Source organism: Xenopus laevis, chromosome 5S, assembly GCF_017654675.1.
Source record: "Xenopus laevis strain J_2021 chromosome 5S, Xenopus_laevis_v10.1, whole genome shotgun sequence".
Classification (NCBI taxonomy): domain Eukaryota; kingdom Metazoa; phylum Chordata; class Amphibia; order Anura; family Pipidae; genus Xenopus; species Xenopus laevis.
This window is the reverse complement of record NC_054380.1, coordinates 72,532,273-72,553,074: the sequence shown is the minus strand read 5'-3', so window position 1 is coordinate 72,553,074 and position 20,802 is coordinate 72,532,273. Positions and strand designations below refer to the sequence as shown.

The 20,802-nt window shown below is 40.3% G+C and overlaps 1 protein-coding gene across 6 annotated transcripts in view; it reads right to left on the bottom strand.

Moving 5' to 3' along the window:
• Positions 1 to 11,546, bottom strand: part of map3k7.S (mitogen-activated protein kinase kinase kinase 7 S homeolog) — a 60,393-nt gene extending 48,847 nt beyond the window's left edge. For 2 of the 6 annotated variants that reach the window (XM_041563898.1, XM_041563899.1), the window contains exon 1: positions 11,123 to 11,546. In XM_041563898.1, the coding sequence (XP_041419832.1) occupies positions 11,123 to 11,209 (87 nt within the window). In that variant the 5' untranslated portion in view covers positions 11,210 to 11,546. 6 annotated transcript variants of the gene reach the window in all.
• Between the last annotated feature and the right edge of the window lie 9,256 nt (positions 11,547 to 20,802).

Sequence of the window (20,802 nt, the reverse complement as noted above, 5' to 3'; positions counted from 1 at the left end):
CAGCTAAAGGTCTACTGGTAGATCCCCATCTACCTTTTGGGCACCCCTGCTATAGAGAAAGACACCTGCAAAATCAAGAAAAAATAAATACGCAAATAAGGCTATAAGCCAACTGATGACTACATTAAAAGCTTATGGACAAAATTTTCAACTGCTGTCCTTAGAGACCTAGCACAACACAAAATACATTACATGGAAGAATGTGGAAGAAGGTGCTGGAATCAAAATAAACTACATCTTTCCTTGATGAACTACTCTGATAACCCTGTCAAATAAATCATATATATGTTTGACATGATCACTCCTTAGGGAATCTATGCAGCTTTTGAACATTTCCATTAATTTACTTAACAGACAAATAGAACTTTAGTTTTATGTGAGGATCACATATGTCCCTTTACTGTCCTCTGAGACTTCAGCTGCCATCTGTGTCTAGTTAGGCAAGTACTACAAAGCTATTTTCTTATTACTATTCTAGGGATGTGTTCCTACTAGCACATTCACATTATATGAAACAGAGAACTTGCTTTATATCTTCACAGGGATGGCACCTAGTAATTTCTGAAATTCTATTTGACTGGAGATACCATGAAAAACATCAGTAAAGCCCAAGAATTTATGTTTTCATACCTATCTAGATGTACAGTAGGGGTGAATAAGGAGTTAATTCTGGTTGCTAGTGTCCAGTTTACTTTAGCAACCAGGTTGTGACTTGATTGAGAGACTGAAAAGAAACAGGAGAGCCTAAATAGAAATAAGAGTAATAAGTAACAATGTCAATGTAGCCTCACAGAGCAACAGTTGTTAGCCGCTGGGATCAGTGACCCTTATTTGAAATCTGGGAAGAGGGAGAAGCGAAAGGCAACTACAGGTATCTGATCCGTTATCCAGAAACCCATTATCCAAAAAGTTTCGCATTATGAAAAGGCCATCTCCGATAGACTTCATTATAATCAAATAATTTAGATCCCAACTAAGATATAATTAATCCTTATTGGAAGCAAAACCAGCCTATTGGGTTTAATTAATATTTACATGATTTCCAGTAGACTTAAAGTATGAAGATTCAAATTATGGAAAGATAACCTGATAACATGCCCCTTAACTGCACTATAAAAAGGCTGTAAAATAAAGACCAAATAAAAAACTAGTAAATTATTAGCACTGATTTCATAAGCGGATTTAAGCATGGGGAAAATAGTCACCAGTCTGACAACAAATGTCCTATGGAGCTGTGAATAATTCAGCATTACAAAATATTAAAAGTAAACCCTGAAAAAACTCATACAATCTTGGAAAGTGCAAAATGGGCGTACGAGGGTTATCCTGTAAAACTGGTGTAAAGTAAAGGGGTGTTCAAATCAGTTGTTTTTAGATTGATCCCCAAAAATAAAGGTTTTTTTAAATTACTTTCCATTATTTATTTTACTGTTTTTCCAAAATCTAAACTTAAAGGGGAAGGCAACCTAGTCGGCGCAAACCTAATATTTGGCACCCCAAAGTGGGATATGACTTTCCTTCTCCTTTAAGTTGCATAGCTAACAAAGACAGTCTGTTTATTAGGTCGAAGTGAAAATTAGAATTTTTTTTTTGTCAAAACTCTCATATTCGAATTGTGAATGATCCAAACTCGATATGAGGTTTAATTTCAATTTCAAGATTTATCATACTCTGGCCCTTTAAGAAATCAAATTCAACTATTGGCCACCTAAAACCTGGCTAATTACTGTATAAGTCAATGGGAGAGGTCCAGGGATGATGGTGATGTTTGCAGCCTTCCAGACATTCAAGTTTTTTTAATTCGAACAATAAGGATTAATTGTCTTAGTTAGAAAAATTTGGATTATTTGATTATAATGGAGTCTATTGGAGATGGCCTTTTTGTAATTCGGAGCTAACGGGTTTCCGGATAATGGATCCAATACCTGTACAATCATGCTATTATGTATAAATGCTATTTTTTTCTTTATAATAAGATTGTACTGGAAAATATGTTGCAAATGTTAGTCTATATGAAGGTATTATGGGGGGGGGTGTCATGAAAGAAAAAGAATTTCCATGCTCTAAAATGTAGTAGATGTTTTATAAATAGTCATATATATGTGACATTACCCCCCCCCCCCCAAAATACCTTCATATAGACTAACATTTGCAACATACTTTTGAGTGCAATCTTATTCTTAAGAAAGAAATAGCATTTATGCATAATAGGAGTACCTGGAAGTACAAACGGGCAATCTCCTCAAAAACTCATCCGAATTAATCCTCATTCTGAGCGCCCCAGCTAATGTTCTAAACCCCTCTAGGAGAGTCAACCCAACTACCGAGTGCCATCTATAATCCTCCTATCTCCCATGCTGGTTTACTGCTCCATACAAGGTAATGAATAATAAAACAGAAGTTTTGCTGAACACAAATGTAATGACTGAGCGGACTCCCAGGCTAATGGCAAAACATAGACGAGTTCTCAAAATAGTTTCCTACATCTCCCCTTAAATTTAAATGCAAAGAAAAGAAATGGCTTTTGTGTATTATTTACATTATTTGTATATATACTTTTGTATCTGCTCTAAGTCGAGTTGCACTGCGGGATTGGTTAACACCTTCTCTCAGGACTTTAAATCCTCTTCCAACATATCGCTGACAGTGAGCATACACAGCCAATCTGGACCTGGCTTTAACTATGCATTCCCCAGCTGGTGAGCTCTGACGGAAGAGGAATCAAGCAGTAAAAGATGCTGTTCAACCCACTGCCACTATGCATTATTATAGCAAGTAAATGGGGCACTTTTGACAGTAGTGGGCGGAGCCGGGAAGGAACCTAAGGCTGGCAGGTGGGGTTTGTTCTATTAAAAAAATAAATAAAGTTGCATTGCACTTCTTGGCTCCAATAAGCAAAGACAATAGTCTACTGAGAAGTGGTCTGTATAAATAAATCACTACCCTCCTCCAGCTGCAGCCCATTTTGTTGCTGTTGTTTTTTAATCTATAAACAGCAGCTAATTATACAGAGGTTTTTCACTGGGCTGCGGATTTATTTGACTTTGCTCATTTTTATTACTTCAAAAAACACATTTTTTTGCTTTTACGGTTTCTTTAAGTATATTAATACAGGTTTCCATCCATAAGACACATCATTTAACAATATAGACAATAGGATGTTCTGCTCAGTTGACCTGGAACTCCTCAGATGGGGTCATTTACGACAGGGGTCCCCATCTGCCGGGCCGCAGGCAGTCTTGAACTGGGCTGCCGAGCTTAGGGGACAATTAACGTGGCACACCGATTTCGATGCCGACATGCCAGAATTGGACACCAACCCCCTCCCCCAGTCCTTGGAAAAAAAAAAAAATTGGCTCTACACTGGTCCCCAGGCCAAAAAAGGTTGGGGACCACTGATTTATGAAGTGGAAGACAGAGTGTGAAGTGCAAAAATGGGGGCAATCTGCTGTTTTTTTGGCACTTAGCTTTTAACTATGAAGATTTTGCTTTTAACAGAACTAGCCTGAACCAGCTAACACAGTGTTTGGGACCTCATGGTGGATCATTTATCTAGCATGATATGCAGAAAGCTGCCACTCTCTGTGCAGAAGTGTGTACTCTTAAAGTGGCCATACACGGAGACCTCTCCCCGATATGCCTACCTTGAAGTGGGCGATATCAGTGTATGGCCATCTTTAGTAACCAAGCCGACTTTACATCAGGGATCCCCCAACCTTTTTCATCAAGAGCCATATTCAAATGTTAAAACTTTGGGAGCAACAGAATTTTGAAATTTTCTGGGTTGCCAAATAAGGGCTGTGATTGGTTATTTGGTAGCTCCTATATGGACTGGCAGACTACAGGAGGCTCTTTTTGGCAGTACAGCTGTTTTTTATGCAACAAAACTTGCCTCCAAGCCAGGAATTGAAAAATAATCACCTGCTTTGAGATCACGAGAGCAACATCCAAGGGGGTAAAGCTGGCCACAGACGCAAAGATCCGATTGTACGAATCAGAGTACGATCGGACTTCCCCATCTCCCGACCTGTGACTAACCAATCTGATCAAATAAAGTACAAAAGAAGAGATCAGCCGATGTTCTGCCCCTGACAGCAATCGTACGAAAGTTAAGTCTGCCAAAAGCTAGTGACAGTCTCCCTCTGAAAATGATATGATCAGCAATACATGCAGAGATATTACCTGCCGCCAACAGAAATCTTTTAACCTGTCTGATCGACCAAAAGACCTATTTCCGAAAAATGACGGGACTCCACACACGGTCCGAAAATCGTCGGGCCGTTCAAGTGTATGTGTGGCTGTTTTTGGGTTCTAAACAATGTGGCTCTTGAAATAGCGTTGTGTGCCACTGCTCTAAGAGGCAATGATAGCAAAATACACCTTAAAATAAATACATGATTTACAGGTAGATTTTAAATGCATGTGCAAATATGTGGCTAGTCTTCCTTGGGCTAGAGAAAACAGAAATGCAATATTCACATCCCTCCAATTTTGAATATGCAAAAGATACACTCAGCAAATAGTCATAGTAAAAGCATTTCAAAATACATACACACATAGCGCTCTGTATATTCTGGGCCTCAGCAAAGGTTGCCACCTTCTCTGGAAAAAACATACCAACCTTACTATTTCTGTTATCTTTGTTCCCTATTTATAACACTGGCAGCAAGTCTCATTTTTACTGGCCAGGTGGCAACACTAGCCTCAGGCAGCATCAGATTAGTATGTACAAAAATGACTGATGAGTCAAAGCTATGAAACTCACTTCATGGTTTCATAAAAAACTCCCATGGTTGTACATGAACGTATCTTGCATGTAGCTGTTCACACAAATGAATTTGGTACAGGCAGTGATCCACCATGGTACCTTCAGCCATACAGGAATGATGGACAGGGATACTGTCACGGGAAACATTTTAAAAAAAACAAAACAAAACACATTTCTGCATTGAAATCTGTTTCTCAAAAGAGCAAATATGTTTTTTTATATTTACGAAGAAACTTCGGAAAACGAATCGCTCCGAGTGCCATCCTGTCGGCGATATAGATTCTAGCTGGCAGGGAGGCAGTTCAGGGAGATTAATTGCCCGAAGAAGAGGCGATTTGTCCCTGGGTGACTTATTGTCCTGAATCTTCTCGTCTGTCTCTGCCCTTACTGCTGTACCAGAAGTTGGAGTGATATCAGCTCCCCCCCAGCAGCCTAATAACAGAACAATAGGAAGGTAACCAGATAGCAGCTCCCTAACACAAGATAACAGCTGCCTGGTAGATCTAAGAAGAGCACTCAATAGTAAAATCCAGGTCACACTGAGACACGTTCAGTTACATTGAGTGGGAGAAAACAACAGCCTACCAGAAAGCAGTTCCATCCAAAAGTTCTGGCTCTTTCTGAAAGCACATGACCAGGCAAAATGACCTGAGATGGCTGCCTAAACACCAATATTACAACTAAAAAAAAAATTACACTTGATCGTTCAGGAATGAGATTTTATATTGTAGAGTGAATTTGCAGTGTAAACAGTACAATTTAGAAAAAAAAACGACACCATAAAAATCATGACAGAATCCCTTTAAAGGAGAAGGAAAGCTACGGAGGCATTTTATTGCCAATAGATTAGCTGCAATAGTGCAAGCTAGAATGCTATATTTATTCTGTAGAATGTTTTACCATACCTGAGTAAAAAGCTCTAGAAACTCTCTGTTTGTTTAGGATAGGAGCTGCAGGATTAACATGGTGTGACATCACTTCCCTCCTGAGTCTCTCCCTGCTCTGGGCTCAGATTACAGTAGAGAAGGGAGGGGTGGGGGGAGAGGAGAGGAGAGAAGCAAACTGAGCATGCTCTTGCCCAGGGCAATGAGGTTTAAGCTGAAGGCAGGAAGTTTGATACAGAAGCCCATGTGTACACAATATAAGGAAAGAAATGCTGTGTTTCTTTTGACAGGGGACTCAGAGCAGCACTACTTTGGGGGTTTACTGGAATATTTAGATGGACCTTTCTGATAAGGCTTACTTAGTTTTAACCTTTCCTTCTCCTTTAAGCAATGTTAGTAAGAATAACCTTCAGAATAGAATATACCTTTGCGGGACAATTACACACTCTCCAAATAAAATGTAAATAAGACTACCGTAAAGACGTCATAATTTTGGCGGGGGGGGGGAATAATATAATTTAGGGAACATTGCTTTCCCTTTACAATCAAATGGAATAGCCATGAATATGACACCTATTGGACTACAACTAAAAACATGCCTTATCAACTTTTTTTGGCAATAAAGATGCGGACAATTCAAACCTAGGCATCAGCTGTTATGCTCCACCCCAGTGATTAAAATCACTTACTGGATACCCTGAGCCACTGCTCCTGTTAGCATAACTACATCAGCCCAGGGTACTTCTGAGCAAGGACACAAAGCAATTGTCTTCTTCATGAAGGGTGCCCAGTAGAGTGAAAAACCGAAAAGTAGAATGCTGACTTTTTCACTCTACTCGGCATGAAACGACTAGGGCCCACTGAAGAATGAAGAAGGTGATCACTCCATGGTGCTCATACAGATACTCCAGGTCTGTGCCCCACAAGTGATTTTATATTTTCATCTCCTTTAATGAAACAGTAACACCAAGCACTGTTGCTCTAACAATGGCAAAGTTATGCTTATATAAAAAAAAAAAAAAAAAAAAAAAGCTGCCACATGAGCAGCCATTCAAGTTCAAATAAGACTAACTTGCATAGGTTACATCTCCTAGAACAGATAAGCCCAGAGCTTACATATCCACTGTGTAACCTCTGACAGTTGAATGGCTGCCCCGTGGCTACAAGGCTAGTTTCTATAAACCATAGCAATACTTCTGCAACCACACAATTTTACCAGTGCAGGGGAAGAGTACCATATATTTTAATGACTTTAAAACGCTCATGCTTGGTTAATAATCTAGTTAAAAAGCTCTGTGATAAACTCTGGATTAATCGATTTTGCTATTGCATTAATAATATGGATAAAACGAACAAACAGAGTAAGAGGATTCACCAATAAATGAAAAGGTTTCCTCATTTTATTTTCTGACTGCTGAGAAAGGGGTTAAAGGAGGGGCTAACCCAATGCAAAACATGGCATATCTTCTGTGTAAATACAATGAAACAGAAATTTGACACGGTTTAGCATAGTTCGTGCCCTGACCTCAATGTTTTCTTGCTTCTTACATTTTTCTAGCACTCACGGTGGATCTTGTCTGATCTGGACATCTTTGAGATCAGGGATTTTGAGGATCCACTCGCGGGCTCTCGAGTGCATCAGGGACAAGATCACCAATGACATCAGGTTTGCACTCTACGATCTGTGGATGGCCAAGGACTGTGTGAAGATTACAAAATGATGGAATTTACACCTTAAGAACGAGTTCTGCCAGGACTACAGATACATCAAGGCCCATCTGAAACACCTCTACAAGACCTAGAGAAGATCAACAAGGCCATACTGACTAAAAACAATGAGAGATATTCAGGTGCAGTATATAATCCATCCTTTTCTTTACTTGGTCAATCATTTAATTTTGCTTAATCACCTGATTTGTGCTTAATGTGCTCCTAAATATTACAGGTGTGGGATCTATTATCCGGAAACCCATTATCCAATAAATATGGAAAGTCCATCTCCCATAGACGTCGTTTTATTCAACTAATCCAATTTTTTTTAAAAAGGATTTCCTTTTTCTCTGTAATAATAAAACAGTTTCATATACTTGATTCAAACTAAGATAGAGTTATTGGAAGCAAAACCCATCCTATTGGGTTTGTTTAATGTTTACATGATTTTCTAGTAGACTTGAGGTATGAAGATCCAAATTACAGAAAGATCCGTTATCCAGAAAACCCCAGGTCCCAAGCATTCTGGATAACAGGTCCCATACCCGTATAAGGATTTTATAGGGATATCACTTGCTAAGGTAAAAAAATACATAGTCCGAGTTATCTTGTTTGGTTTTACAGATGGTCCTCAGAACAACTCACAAACGGCACATGATACCAGCACCACCAGCAGTTTCCTCGGTACCAAATACCGATGCACCTCAGTCTAGGCACCACATCCTCAGGAAACAGCAGTAAGTATGGGGCATCTCAATTCCACCAGTGATGCCCCCTTTCATCCACTGCACTTTCACGGCGGTGCTTTCAGCCACCGTAGTTCCACCAGTGGTTCCTCCCCTTTATCCAAAATATGGTGTTATACACAGGAACTCCTTTAAGCCACTTGGTAGACCCTGCACTCCTTTTCATTCCATCCCTCAGACTGCAAATGCCGGGGTCTGCAGGCTGCTCGGAGTCCAATGGAATGGAAAGGAATGCAGCTTTCATCATGCGCTTAAATGTGCAAATGTTTATGCTGCCATATTCCCTTCTCTTTCTCATCCTTTCACCGCAGACCCTTACCTTACCATATTCTTCCCCCCATCCGCTTCCCTTGATTCAATGTGGAGCATTGATCGTGGGAGCAAATCTGATTGCCTTTAAGGGGTCAGGAAGGAAATTTTTCCCTCTAATGAATAATTTTCTTTTCAGAGGTTTTTTGCCTTCCTTGCGATCAAAAAGCGCAGTTTATCTAATTATTAATAAAGCTGTGGATTACACAGATTAACCACAAAGTCATTGTGTGTATCTTTATTGTGGGTATTGGGCTAGGGATTTGGCAGGGATAACATATAGAGGGGGAGGGACAGAAGTTAGAATAAGGCTCTTATGGAGCAGGAAATGGTCACATTGGTTATGTTTCTCCTTGGTTCCTAACAATATAACTGAAACAACATATAACTGCTGTGTCAGTCCTACTATGCTCCATAGGACTTATAGGAACCTATGTAAGAGCCAATAAATATCCTTCCCAAATCTCACCCTAACTGGCCTTTTGACAACTCTTCCCTTTGGGCCTTTGTAAAAGGGCCGGCCCCACAGTTTAGAAGGGCCCTGATGGTCTGTATTGGTTTAAAAGGGACCCGTCACCCAAAACAAATGTTCAAAATTCTATTTTATCACATTAGTCAAGCAAAATTAACTTTAATTACACTATATAAGTGATTTGAATCTTGTTTCCTTCAGTCTGGGAACTCATAATTATAGCAAGCAGGCAGCCATGGAAATTAAATATTTAGAGAGAAAACCAGTTACATGCAGATCTGCAACCAAAATCTGTTTTAGAATCATCATCTCATGCTCTTTTACCTCAGTTGTCTAAAATTCCCTGGAATTAGGAAGGAATCTACTAATTTAGCCTCTTCAGTAGATGATAACAATGGCAAGTTATATTGGGTTGCAGCTGGATTAGGTGCGATATTTATATAAACAAGGGAAAGTTGTGCTCACCACTAGTTTTTAAAACCATTAGGCGGGAGTGCAGCGAGGCTGTGACCACAAAATACATATAGACAATTACAAGAGTCCTCAGCACTCAACCCATTATCAATATATTTAAGACAGAGACATTTTGTGCATACTGCTACTGAAAAATGCCTTACCCTTTAAACAAAACAGGGATTGTTTGTCCATTTATTGCAATATATTTAAGATGGCCAACTACATCAAAGTCATCCCATATCTGGCCAGTCCTATGCGATATTTATATAGACTTGACACTACCCAGCCTTTATCACACCCATTTATTAGTGTAAGAAGGTATAATCTATAGAGGTTTTATGAAACAGATGTTGAGAGTCAGACTCCTGGAATGAACACAGGGTTGAACATAGCTAGCTGTACTGTATGGAGGAAGGTTATACAAGCTAAAAGTGCATTACACAATTCCCTCTGTAAAAAGCTGATAAAGCAACAGGGTAATACTGAGACTGTGGGTGGTTAAATGACAGCAAGACCAGCAGTTTAGACATACAGTATGAATGAGGGTATTATAGATAAAGGGATCATGCAGGCAATTGGTTGGCGGAAGTGATGTCATGCGCACAGTGTAGGGGCTTGTTTAGGTCAGGTGCCTAGGGTGGCATCGGACTTAAATACAGCCCTAGGAAAGAAACAAATTATCTGAAATTAATGTTAGTACCTTAAAATATTCAATATCATGAAATGAAAGCACTGCTTGTGATATTTATTTCATAACATGGAATAGTACATTAGCTCTGATCTCTGTTTGCAAGTGATATCTATTGTGTGTATGTCAGAGCACTGGAATGAGATACCTGTACTTGGATTCTTTCTGGCACATCTAGATAAGTACACCAAAAGGGATTCTATACACTTACATATTACAGCAGAGTTCTGGTAAGTCCAGAGGAATGCCCAAGGTGACAGTTTTATGGTATTTTTCTTCACCAAAATGCACTATTTCAGGGGCCCCTAACTACTCAAAAGTGCTGCACATTATACTTCATGTTTGTAACGCAACACAATACCTTTTTAAAAAAAAGAAATATACTAATTTTTGAGATACTATCTAGGCAGTTTTTATTGTGCAGCATAGTGGGATGTCTAAGCAGTTACTGAATGAAGCAACATTGCAGTGAGTTGGGACAAAGTGTATCATTTACATTATAGAAATACTTGAAGTCATATAGTGTCTGAGCAGCACATAACATTTTCACAGACAACACAAAGACAAAGGAGGTATGATAATAAAAATGTTTTCACCAGGTGTAATTACCTAGAGTCAGTGTCGACTGGCCCACCGGGATACCAGGAGAACTCCCAGTGGGCCCAGGTGTCAGTGAGCCCTCATGCTGCTAAACATTTGGCATATTTCATGGTCAATCTTTATTTCTGTGAGAACAAAATGACTAAATAGATGGAATAATAGATGATAGTATTATATTATGTAAAGAAAAGAGACTAGAAAAATAGCAGTTGAGCGAGAAGAGGAAGAATAATAGCAGTGAGAGTGGACCCCTGGTCTAAGGTTTTTGGTTGGGCCCCTGGTGTCCCAGTCTGACACTGATGATCATGTGGTGGGGTAAGTGACTTCTCCCTCAGGGTCCCGGGCTGTGCCATTACAGATGTACATGGGCAAGATAGGCATGAAGTACAAGTCTTTGCCCCTATAAGTGGACGCCCATGGGAGTAATATGTTAGATGTAGAGCAGCAGGTTACACATCTCTTTTCAACCCAGTCACCCCTCAGGCTCACCTCTTCCACCTCAATCTCCTTGTAGTCGATCTCCTCAAAGTTCAGCACCGGTGGAGTCTCAATCATGTCAGCAGAAGTGGCAGACATGCCGTGTCCTTAGCAAAGAAATGGGGGACCCCACCGGCGGAAGCCGGGGCACACGGCTGAAAAACACCGAGCGCTGCACAGAACGGGCTTAGCAGGAGCCACCGTAATACTCAGAAGTGACGGGCGGCCCCGGCCCAGCAAGGACCAGGTAACCCGCTGCTGGGCCTAGCCTGCTTAGAGCCAGGGCCTGTGGTAGAAGAGGGGAGGGCTCTGTTGCTGCTACTGTGGCCGCTGAGGCGCTGGCCAACTTCCGATCCGACCATACAGGTAGGAGGCGAAGAAGCGCAGGCCTAGTGCAGAGAGGCACCGATAACGGGGCTGGACTTCGCCATGACGTCACGCACAGAGGCAAAGTGAGGCGTGTTCAGGAAGATAGTTTTTTTTTTTTTTAAATACAGAAACTTTATTCAAAAGAGATATTTTTGTATAATTAAAGGTAATATAATTTACAGCCTTTGTTTCCTCTCTGGTATTGCTCTTCTATTATGTATGTATAATTTAAGGTAAAAGTCTACATTGAAATTGCCAGTAACATATATGGCGTCGCTTGGTGCAGTCTATAATAACACACGGTGAACTTGCCAATTGTCGGTGATATTTTTCACATTGAACTATGCCCTCACCTTATGATTATAATTAAAGTAAAGGCGTCTGTACAACGTAATATAATCATGCCATTTAAACGTAGGGTATGGGAAATAGACTGTAATAAAATACCGAAAGCAGTCAATATCGTGACAATGCATTCTGCCATGGCATTGTATTTATAATCCTACATATGCAGCGTTGCCAACTTGCCATACGTGGTATTGCCCTGTGTTATGCTGATAATGACCCAGTCCTTGGTTTTTCCAAACCTTATTCCTCTCAATTCTAAATTTTAACTTGAAAATAGGGTTTCAAATTCTCAATATAATGACTTGGGTTAGCTGAACTCTCTGCAAGTGACTTAGTTAGGGTTGCCACCTATCCAATATTTTACTGGCCCCACAGGTAAAATATACTTTATGCTAGTCAGGGGTGTAACTACAGAGGAAGCAGACGTACTTTTTCTGGGGGGTTAAAGGACAAGCAAACCCTAAAGTTAAAAAAACCCTACTCCCTACCCTGCATAGACCCCCTCCATCCATCCCCCAGCCTAGCTGCTACCCAGGACAAATGCCCCTTAATCTTTACTTACCCCTCAGTGCAGATTCTGTCCAATGGAGTTCACGGGCGCCATCTTCTTCTCTTCGTTAATCTTCGGGAAGTAAGTACGGTATCGCTGCATGAGCAGTTGTAGCAATTTTCCGTTTCACGACAACTGTGCATGCGCCAAAACTCACATATATTGCTGAAGTGCCGGGAAAAGACCCGAAGATTACCGAAGCAACTGAAGATGGCTTCCGAGAACTCCTCTGGACAGAATCTGCACTGAGGGGTAAGTGAAGACTATGGGGCAGCAGCTAGGGGACGGAGGGGGGTCTATGTAGGGTATGGGGGTGGGGTTTTTTAACTTTAGGGTTTGCTTCTCCTTTAAGGAGGCAAATGTATTACACAAATTACTTGTACCAATATTTTGGTATTAGAAATTCCACAGAAAGCTGACAACAGCTTTTCTATAAGATGCATATGACACAAATGCAATAACTTTTTTCCCTCAACTGCATGCCATTGTTTTGCAGAATGTTTTTTCTTGCAGAGTTCTAGTTAATGATCGCTGCATACATAGAGATATCCCATCAGACAAGGACCACACTGGTGCACTAACTGGGTACTGGTCCCACTGTATGATCTGATTGTTGACCACGGATTACCCGCTAGGCGCCCTAGGCACTAGAGTGGGCCCTAGAGTTAAATTTCTTGTATGTGTGGTGGTGCCGTGTGAGTGATTGGGCGGTGCGCCCACTACCACCCGCATCACTAAATAGAGAGGATAGTAAGAAGGTACCAATGACTGCGGACTTGCAGCTGCAGCCTGGCAGCAGGTCCTTGTTCAAAACGGTGTAGATTCCCTTTAACGCGACTGGGCTCTGGGCTGCTTTGCGTTACGTAATGTGCGTGACGTCACGCGACTAAATCTGACTGTGCCAGAAATCCGATCATCCCAATTTGGTCCAGCATGTGGGTGGCATAATCAGGCTTAGATCTGCTTTTTTAGTGAACTCTCAAGCAAGATTATCTCAGTGTGTATGGCCAGCTTTACTGTATTTGTGTTACTTGTTCACTTATAGGATGGGTGTAAGACCAAACAACATGCAGTTTACAAAGTTAATTTGAATTTTATGCAGTCATGCATTATTTCATAACTGTTAGCAATTTAAAGAGCACTTAAGATTTTTTTTGTGAAACGCCCAGCCTAGTTAATGGTAAAATGTATCTGCTCTCCAGATTTAGATTTTGACATTTTGCTCTTTCAAAAAACTAGCCAGCATTATACTTACACACTCATGCAGCCACCTTTATAAGGCAAATCAGTGCTTAGACAGTTAGCAGGGTGAGCCAGCCGATCAGATAAAATGTCAGCTTCCTAGTCGTGCCTGAACAAGGGAAATAATGGATGGAGATTGGACAAACTGATTATTAAATTGCCCTTGGGTGCCAATTTTTTCCGTCTTTTGTTTTTTTTTAATTCCCCCACCCTCCACCATGGATTTCCGAGAAACCATGTGGAAGTGACGTCACGTGAACGCCGATCTGACGCCACTTCTGTGGCATACAGCGTGTGACGTCAATCGCACAATTTGCTAATGTCACATGCGCAACGTAAGGGGCTTATTTAGACCTAAGTCCAGCCCTGCCAGGAAGTTATCCAATCACCTATTTTGGGGTCAGGAAGGATTTTTTTTCCCTCAGCAAGACTAATTGGCCCCTGCTTTCTGATAGTTTTTGTTACCCGCATATCCACTATGTAGCTATGAAGAATACCTCCCAACATTTGGAAAGAGGGAGAAAAAGCTCTGCTGCAACTATTTGACCACGCCTGTTTTATGGTCACATCCCCTAGTTACCATGTCCATTTTGCAAAATTTGGCAGGTTATGAAAGTTTGAATACATTTCTGGGAGTTTTGGGGCCATGTTGTATGTTATAACAGTTTTGTTAATGAAGATAAAATTGGGTCACAGTTATTTTATTAGTTACAATTGTATCTAAGTACAGGTGCCGAGTATTCTGGGCTTTCTGCCAAAAAGCCTCTTATTTATTTAAATTTTAGAAGAATTGTATCTTTTTCTGGTGTCATTTTTTAAATAAAAATTCAAGACTGTTGGGGACAGTTGGGAGGTATGTACACCATTGCCCTTACAAACACACATTAACACTAGCAGCTAGTTTTACACAGACACACACACATACACAGAGCCAGACATATACAGTACACACATACACACAGACACACCCTCACAGACACAACTTTTTCATCAGCAGGGGATTCTCTCATTCCTCACACACTTGAAGAGCAGGAAAATTCTTAGTGGGGGAAGGGGACTAGTTAAGTCCAAACTAGCTAAAGCTGTAGAATAGGCAGCAAATTTAAGAGCTCAGATATCACCCATTTTTAAGGTTTTTTTAAGATTTCCATTAAAGAGCTGCCACAAGTTTAAGCAAGGCTTAAATCCTGGGGTTAACACTCCTTACAAAATGGACCATCCCAAAACTTTTCAGCTAAGTTTACTACCTATTCTCATGCAGTTCCATTTTAGCTCCACCCCTTCCCTATGTTAGTTACCTACTCCTCCTCTGTATGAAGAAGAAGAAAATCAGAGCAAGTTGGCATCTGACAAAGTTTGTCTGTGTTGTTTGTGTGATAGAGAGTATAAATGAACTTGTTTACATATGGCTGTGTAAGTACTTATTTTCACATTATTAAATCTTATAGGTGCAAGTTGGGTTGTTAGTTTGCCTACAAACATTCTCTCCAGGGCATTTGCCACAAAGCAGATTGACCACTTCAGTAGCTTCTCCCACTTTCTAATTGAACCTTTTAACTATATTCACTTCTCATATTTATATTGATATTTTCACTCTGATGATTTTCTCCGCAATCACCCTTCAGCTTCCAATATCCCTATGCCTCCTCACCCTTCCCCCCTGGACTGAGATGCCATGAGCCCACTAGACAACCTTCGGCCCACTCCAAACTATTTTTTCTCCTCTCCTGACTCAATCAATTTATTTTCTTAGTCTCTTTTCTTTAAGCACTACTATTACTCTGTTCTTTCACCTGTTCAGCCTTCTTGACTGTCTATATTGCCTGCAGCCTGTGTGTTCCATACTGTGCCTGCCCTATGATCCCTGTATTTGCCATACTCTGCCTCCCTTATGCTCCCTGTATGTGCCATACTCTGCCTGCCCTATGCTCCGTGTGTGTGCCATATTGTGCCTGCCCTATGCTGCCTGAGTGCGTGCCATACTCTGCCTGCCCTATGCTCCCTGTGTGTGTGCCATACTCTGCCTGCCCTATGCTGCCTGTGTGTGCCATACTCTGCCTCCCCTATGCTCCCTTTGTGTGCCATATTATGCCTTCCCTTTGCCTTCCCTATTCTCCCTGTGTATGCCATACTCTGCCTTCCCTTTGCTGCCTATGTGTGCCATACTGTGCCTGCCCTATGCTCCCTCTGTGTGCCATACTCTGCCTACCATACGCCTGTGTGTGCCATACTCTGCCTATCATATGCTTCCTGTGTGTGTGTACCATATTCTGCCTGCCCTATGCTTCCTGTCTGTGCCATACTGTGCATGTCCTACTCTACCTGCGTGTGACATCTGGGAGGTGAGCCTGGTGAGGGGTTGTTCTGGGCATTTCCTAGCATTTGGCAATAGTTGTTAGGGGTTGCCCAAGGTGTTTAAATATGTGCTGCTAGTTTCTGTGCTATCCACAGGGGAAGAGGCTACATATGGATTGAAGGGTATGTCTTAATATGACTTAATAAACATTTTTTCACACAAGACTTATGGGTGATATACCTGCAGAGACTACAAATTTTTTTTGGTGTTTTACCACAACTGTGGGACCATCAGAGTAAATATTTAACGAATTTGTCACATGATGAAAAATTAGCACTGAACTCATTAAAAAATAATGATAAAATCATAATTAAAAAAGTGGATAAGGGTGGTGCAATTGTCATCATGGACAAGGATGGGTATAAGAGAGAAGTAATGAGACAACTTACCACACCTGGACATTACCAAAAAATTGATAAGGACCCTGTGTATGATATCCAGAGAGAAGTCTCTAACTTAAGTGACAGAAGCTTATAACAATGACACTATTACTAAAAGCACGATGGAGTATTTAATAATTGAACATCCACGTACCCCAGTGTTGTATGTACTACCAAAAATACATAAGTCACTGATTGATCCTCCAGGGCGTCCTATTGTCTCAGGTGTGGGATCTGTCTTAGAACCGCTCTCAAAGTTTGTAGACTCATACTTACAACCACTAGTGCAAAATATCAATACCTGTTTGACTAAGACTGCTTGAAACAAACTTGCCCAACAATCTAATATTTTTCCTGTTGGATTGCCTCAATTTAGTCCTCAAAAAAAACTTTTAGATTTGAGGGCGACTACTACTGGCAGCACCAGGGCACATCAATGGGTGCTGGAGTAGCACCGTCTTTCGCTAATTTATACGTCCACATGCTGGAAAAAATGTTTTTCTTTAAACATAAATACAGTGCAAATATTGAACTGTATTTAAGGTATATGGACGATATTTTGGTGATATGGAAAGGAGACATTTCCCTTTTCCATGAAATGATAACAGAGGCTAATAATGGACATCCAACAATTAAGTTTACTACAGAGACCTCTAAAACCAGTATAAACTTTCTTGATGTAAAAATAGGGATAGAAAAGGTATTACTTATTACAGACTTATATAGGAAACCTACGTATAAAAACAATTTGCTAAAAGCCACTAACTTCCACTATCCAAGATGTATTACTGGTATCTCGAAAGGTCAATTCCAAAGGGCAAGGAGGATAGCATCAAGCGAGGAAGGGTATTGGAATGCAGCAGTGACCCTAGTGGATAAATTCAAAGCAAAAGGATATAAAGAAAAATCCCTGATAGATACAGCCAACAAAGTGAGTAAAGTATCGAGGAATGCATTACGGACACAGAGCCCACAAGGAGAAGGGAGGAGTATCCAGTCAAGGATCCCCTTTGTCAGTAAATATGCCAAGCAAAGTAAGTCTATAGAAAGAATCATTAATAGATTCTGGCCGATACTACTTAATGATAAAATGTTGGGTAGAGTAAAAAATGTTCCCAACCACCATTGTTTAGCTACAACAGAGGGTCTACCCTAAAAGATATTTTGTGCCCCGCAGAACCAAAGGAGGTAGAAAGAATGGATAGGATTTTTAAGAGCACCCCAAATATAGGGACTTTCCCTTGTTTAAATTGCGTATGTTGCCATTCAATTATTAAAGGGGGAGTGGTACAACATCCAACTAAAGGCTTTAATATCAACTTACAACACTTTGCGTCGTGTAACATAGAATGTATAGTGTACATGTTGAAATGCCCATGTGGAAAAGTCTACATTGGGCAAACATATAGACCAATTAAAGAAAGGATAAAAGAACATAGAGGGAATATTAAAAACTTTAAAGTAAACACATACACAAATACCCCAGTGTCCCGCCACTTTAACCAAAATAGACATAACATGTCACAATTGAAATGGCTGGTGTTAGAGGTAATTCAGAGACCACGGAGGGGGGGAGATACCAAGAAATTACTTTTACAAAGGGTAAAGCATTGTGGATAAAGAAATTGTGTGCGCTGGATCCATTAGGTCTGAATGACAAATGGAGCATAGCCTGTTTCCTGTAGAATGGTGAATTTAATTATTTTCCTTTTTTTGACAGATAGTGCTACCTGAATATGAATTTGAAACCTACAGTATGGTAAGAAGCTTTGATAGCAAGATGTAATGTTACGATTTACTAAATAGGTGGCCTGAAAGAAATGTAGCAATTTAAGCTAGACATTAATGTTTCTCTCTAGGGAAAGAGAGTAGAAACAATGTTTCGAGTAACTAACTCTTGAGCAGACCTTTTTTGTGGTAGTGCTGAGGTTCATGTGTAGAATGTCAATGAATGTGTAACATGTTAATCACTTGATTTTAAAGGGAAAAGACTGTTCACAGTACACATTGGAGTTTAAGTGGATGGATTCTAATACACTATTACACAGACTTTGATGTGCTATGGAAAACTTGGACTTGAATTTTATCGGCTGGCTAGGCTGAAAATCCCTCCCAACAGTAGCTTGTTATCCAATGTGATTTATGGGGTGGAGTTTGTACTTGTATTTATTTTTGTACCACAGAGACATTTTTCACACTTGATAAAGAACTTTTAAGCTCGAAACATGTCGTGTTGTTAATAAAAGCAGTACACCTGCGCTGATTGGTTTTGTTACCCATTTACCTGGATTGAATTTTACCACAATTAATGTGTGTATGGTCTTACACTTTTTTGTGATAATATGGATGTGATTTAAATTGGTTTTGGTTAAAAAAAACTGGAAGTAGTCAACACTGGCTTCTATTATCAATTCTCCACCATGTAAGCCAGAAAAATTCTGCCATCCCAATACCACAGAAGTTGGACAGCACTGGTCTAGAGCATAATGACCAAATAACTAGTAGTAGAAAGAAGCTGGATTAATTATACAGTAAGTGACTTTGATTACTGGATTACTAGTAACTGGCCTTAAAAGGCACCTATTGGCTAAATATATTATCCCCATTTTAGAACCCACACTCTGGTTGGGGGTAACAATAGCTTTTTGAATTGCCCTCACCAGAGCTAGGACACTCGCACTGGGAGGGAGTGGATGTGCATAACACACTTCTGACATTATGCACATGCCCATAATTCACTCATTATGTAGAAAAGACAGGGTTGACTTAGTCAAGAGCCCATGACTAAGTGCCCTGTAGGGGTGCGAAACGCGTAGGGTGGATGGAGATGCAGATATACTGTATTTTTAACTTTCTATGAATAAAATTAGTTTTAATTGAACTCCTCTGGTCCTGTGGGTCAGTTTGAGTGCCAGTCAGCCCTGTCTTTTCTACATATCCTTTGCTGTACCGCTCCCTAAAGCTGGGGGTCTGGGGCTGGTGCATTTGGACCACTTTCACTATTTGGTGAGTGACTTACATTTTATTCTGGAGCATCTTGTTCTTTTCTAATTATTTAAATTCTGCTCAATGGCTGCTCAAACCGGGAGCTCACTCCCGATGGGGGTTGCGTGTGTTGGCCGGGGCATTTTAACAAAAAAAATTCACTGTTACCCCCAACTGGAGTGCAGGCTCTATTTAGCTGCACATTAGCATGGGGATAATATATTTAGCCAACAGGTACCCTTTATTGGAGATTGAAAGAAAATGCCCCAATCAGTACTTATGTCCAACATAAAATTAAAGAATAGTGTGGAAGAGGAGGAATGAGTGATTGGTTTGACTATTATGTAGGGTCATTAAAGATAAACAAAATAGCAGGTTTTAAGCTTAAGGATTCTATGTCAGGTGGCATTTAATTTTATTTTAATTCATAGATAATCTGACAACTTTAACATTCCCCCTAAATTGCAAGGATAACGTGGGAGAAAATGCAGCAGTCCAGACTGCCCTTCCGTTGTTAAACCCCATGTCACCTTATTACTACTTATCCCGAATCACCCTATTGCAATTTTCCAACATAAGTAATTCAGTTCCATCATGTAATCTGCTCCATTTTGCTTTTTTGACCTTAAACTTTCTACTCTAACCTGCTGAGGGTTAATTATAGCCCTGATGTAAATACCTGTTGTACCATATATACCTTACATCAGTGATCCCCAACTAGTAGCTTGTGAGCAACATTATTTTTGAATTTCAGGCTTGGATGCAACTTTTGGTTATATAAAAACCAGGTGCACTGCCAAACAGAGTGTCAATGTAGGTTGGCAATCCACATAGGGCTACTAAATGACCAATCACAGCACTTATTTGGCACCCCAAGAAAATTTTTCATGCTTGTGTTGCTCCCCAATTCCTTTTACTTCTGAATGTTGCTCTTGGGTTCAAAAGGTTGGAGGTCCCTGCCTTACATCATAGATATTAAGTAAACCTGTTTAGGAATTGCATTTTATGAACACTAGGTGGACTGCGAATTTATAATCTCTGAATTGGCTATTGTGTATGTGTTTCTAAATGTTTGTAAAAGGGTACCAGTATGGACAGGTATGCAAATTAAATCCATCATGGTCTAACACAAATCTGAAGAGACATGTAGAATAAATTACTGCTAAGGTGGCTTTCATTTGAGGCTAAATCCACTCAGTTCCTGTTATGTTATATTAAGAATTAGGGTTAAGCGTATGTGGAATAAGCAGTGATAGTGATTTGCTTGCATTGGGTTTGGTTTATTCTGAATATTTTGTCCTAATGAGTATCCAGAACTGCACTGCTTGGATGCCCCTGCTCGTGATGCATAAGCTGTTAAATTGTATCAGAAAGATGTCATTATCATACTTAACAAGGAATACATTCGGCAAGCAAAGTAAATTCAACTGGATTTTATGGGTGTATGGAATAACAGAATCAA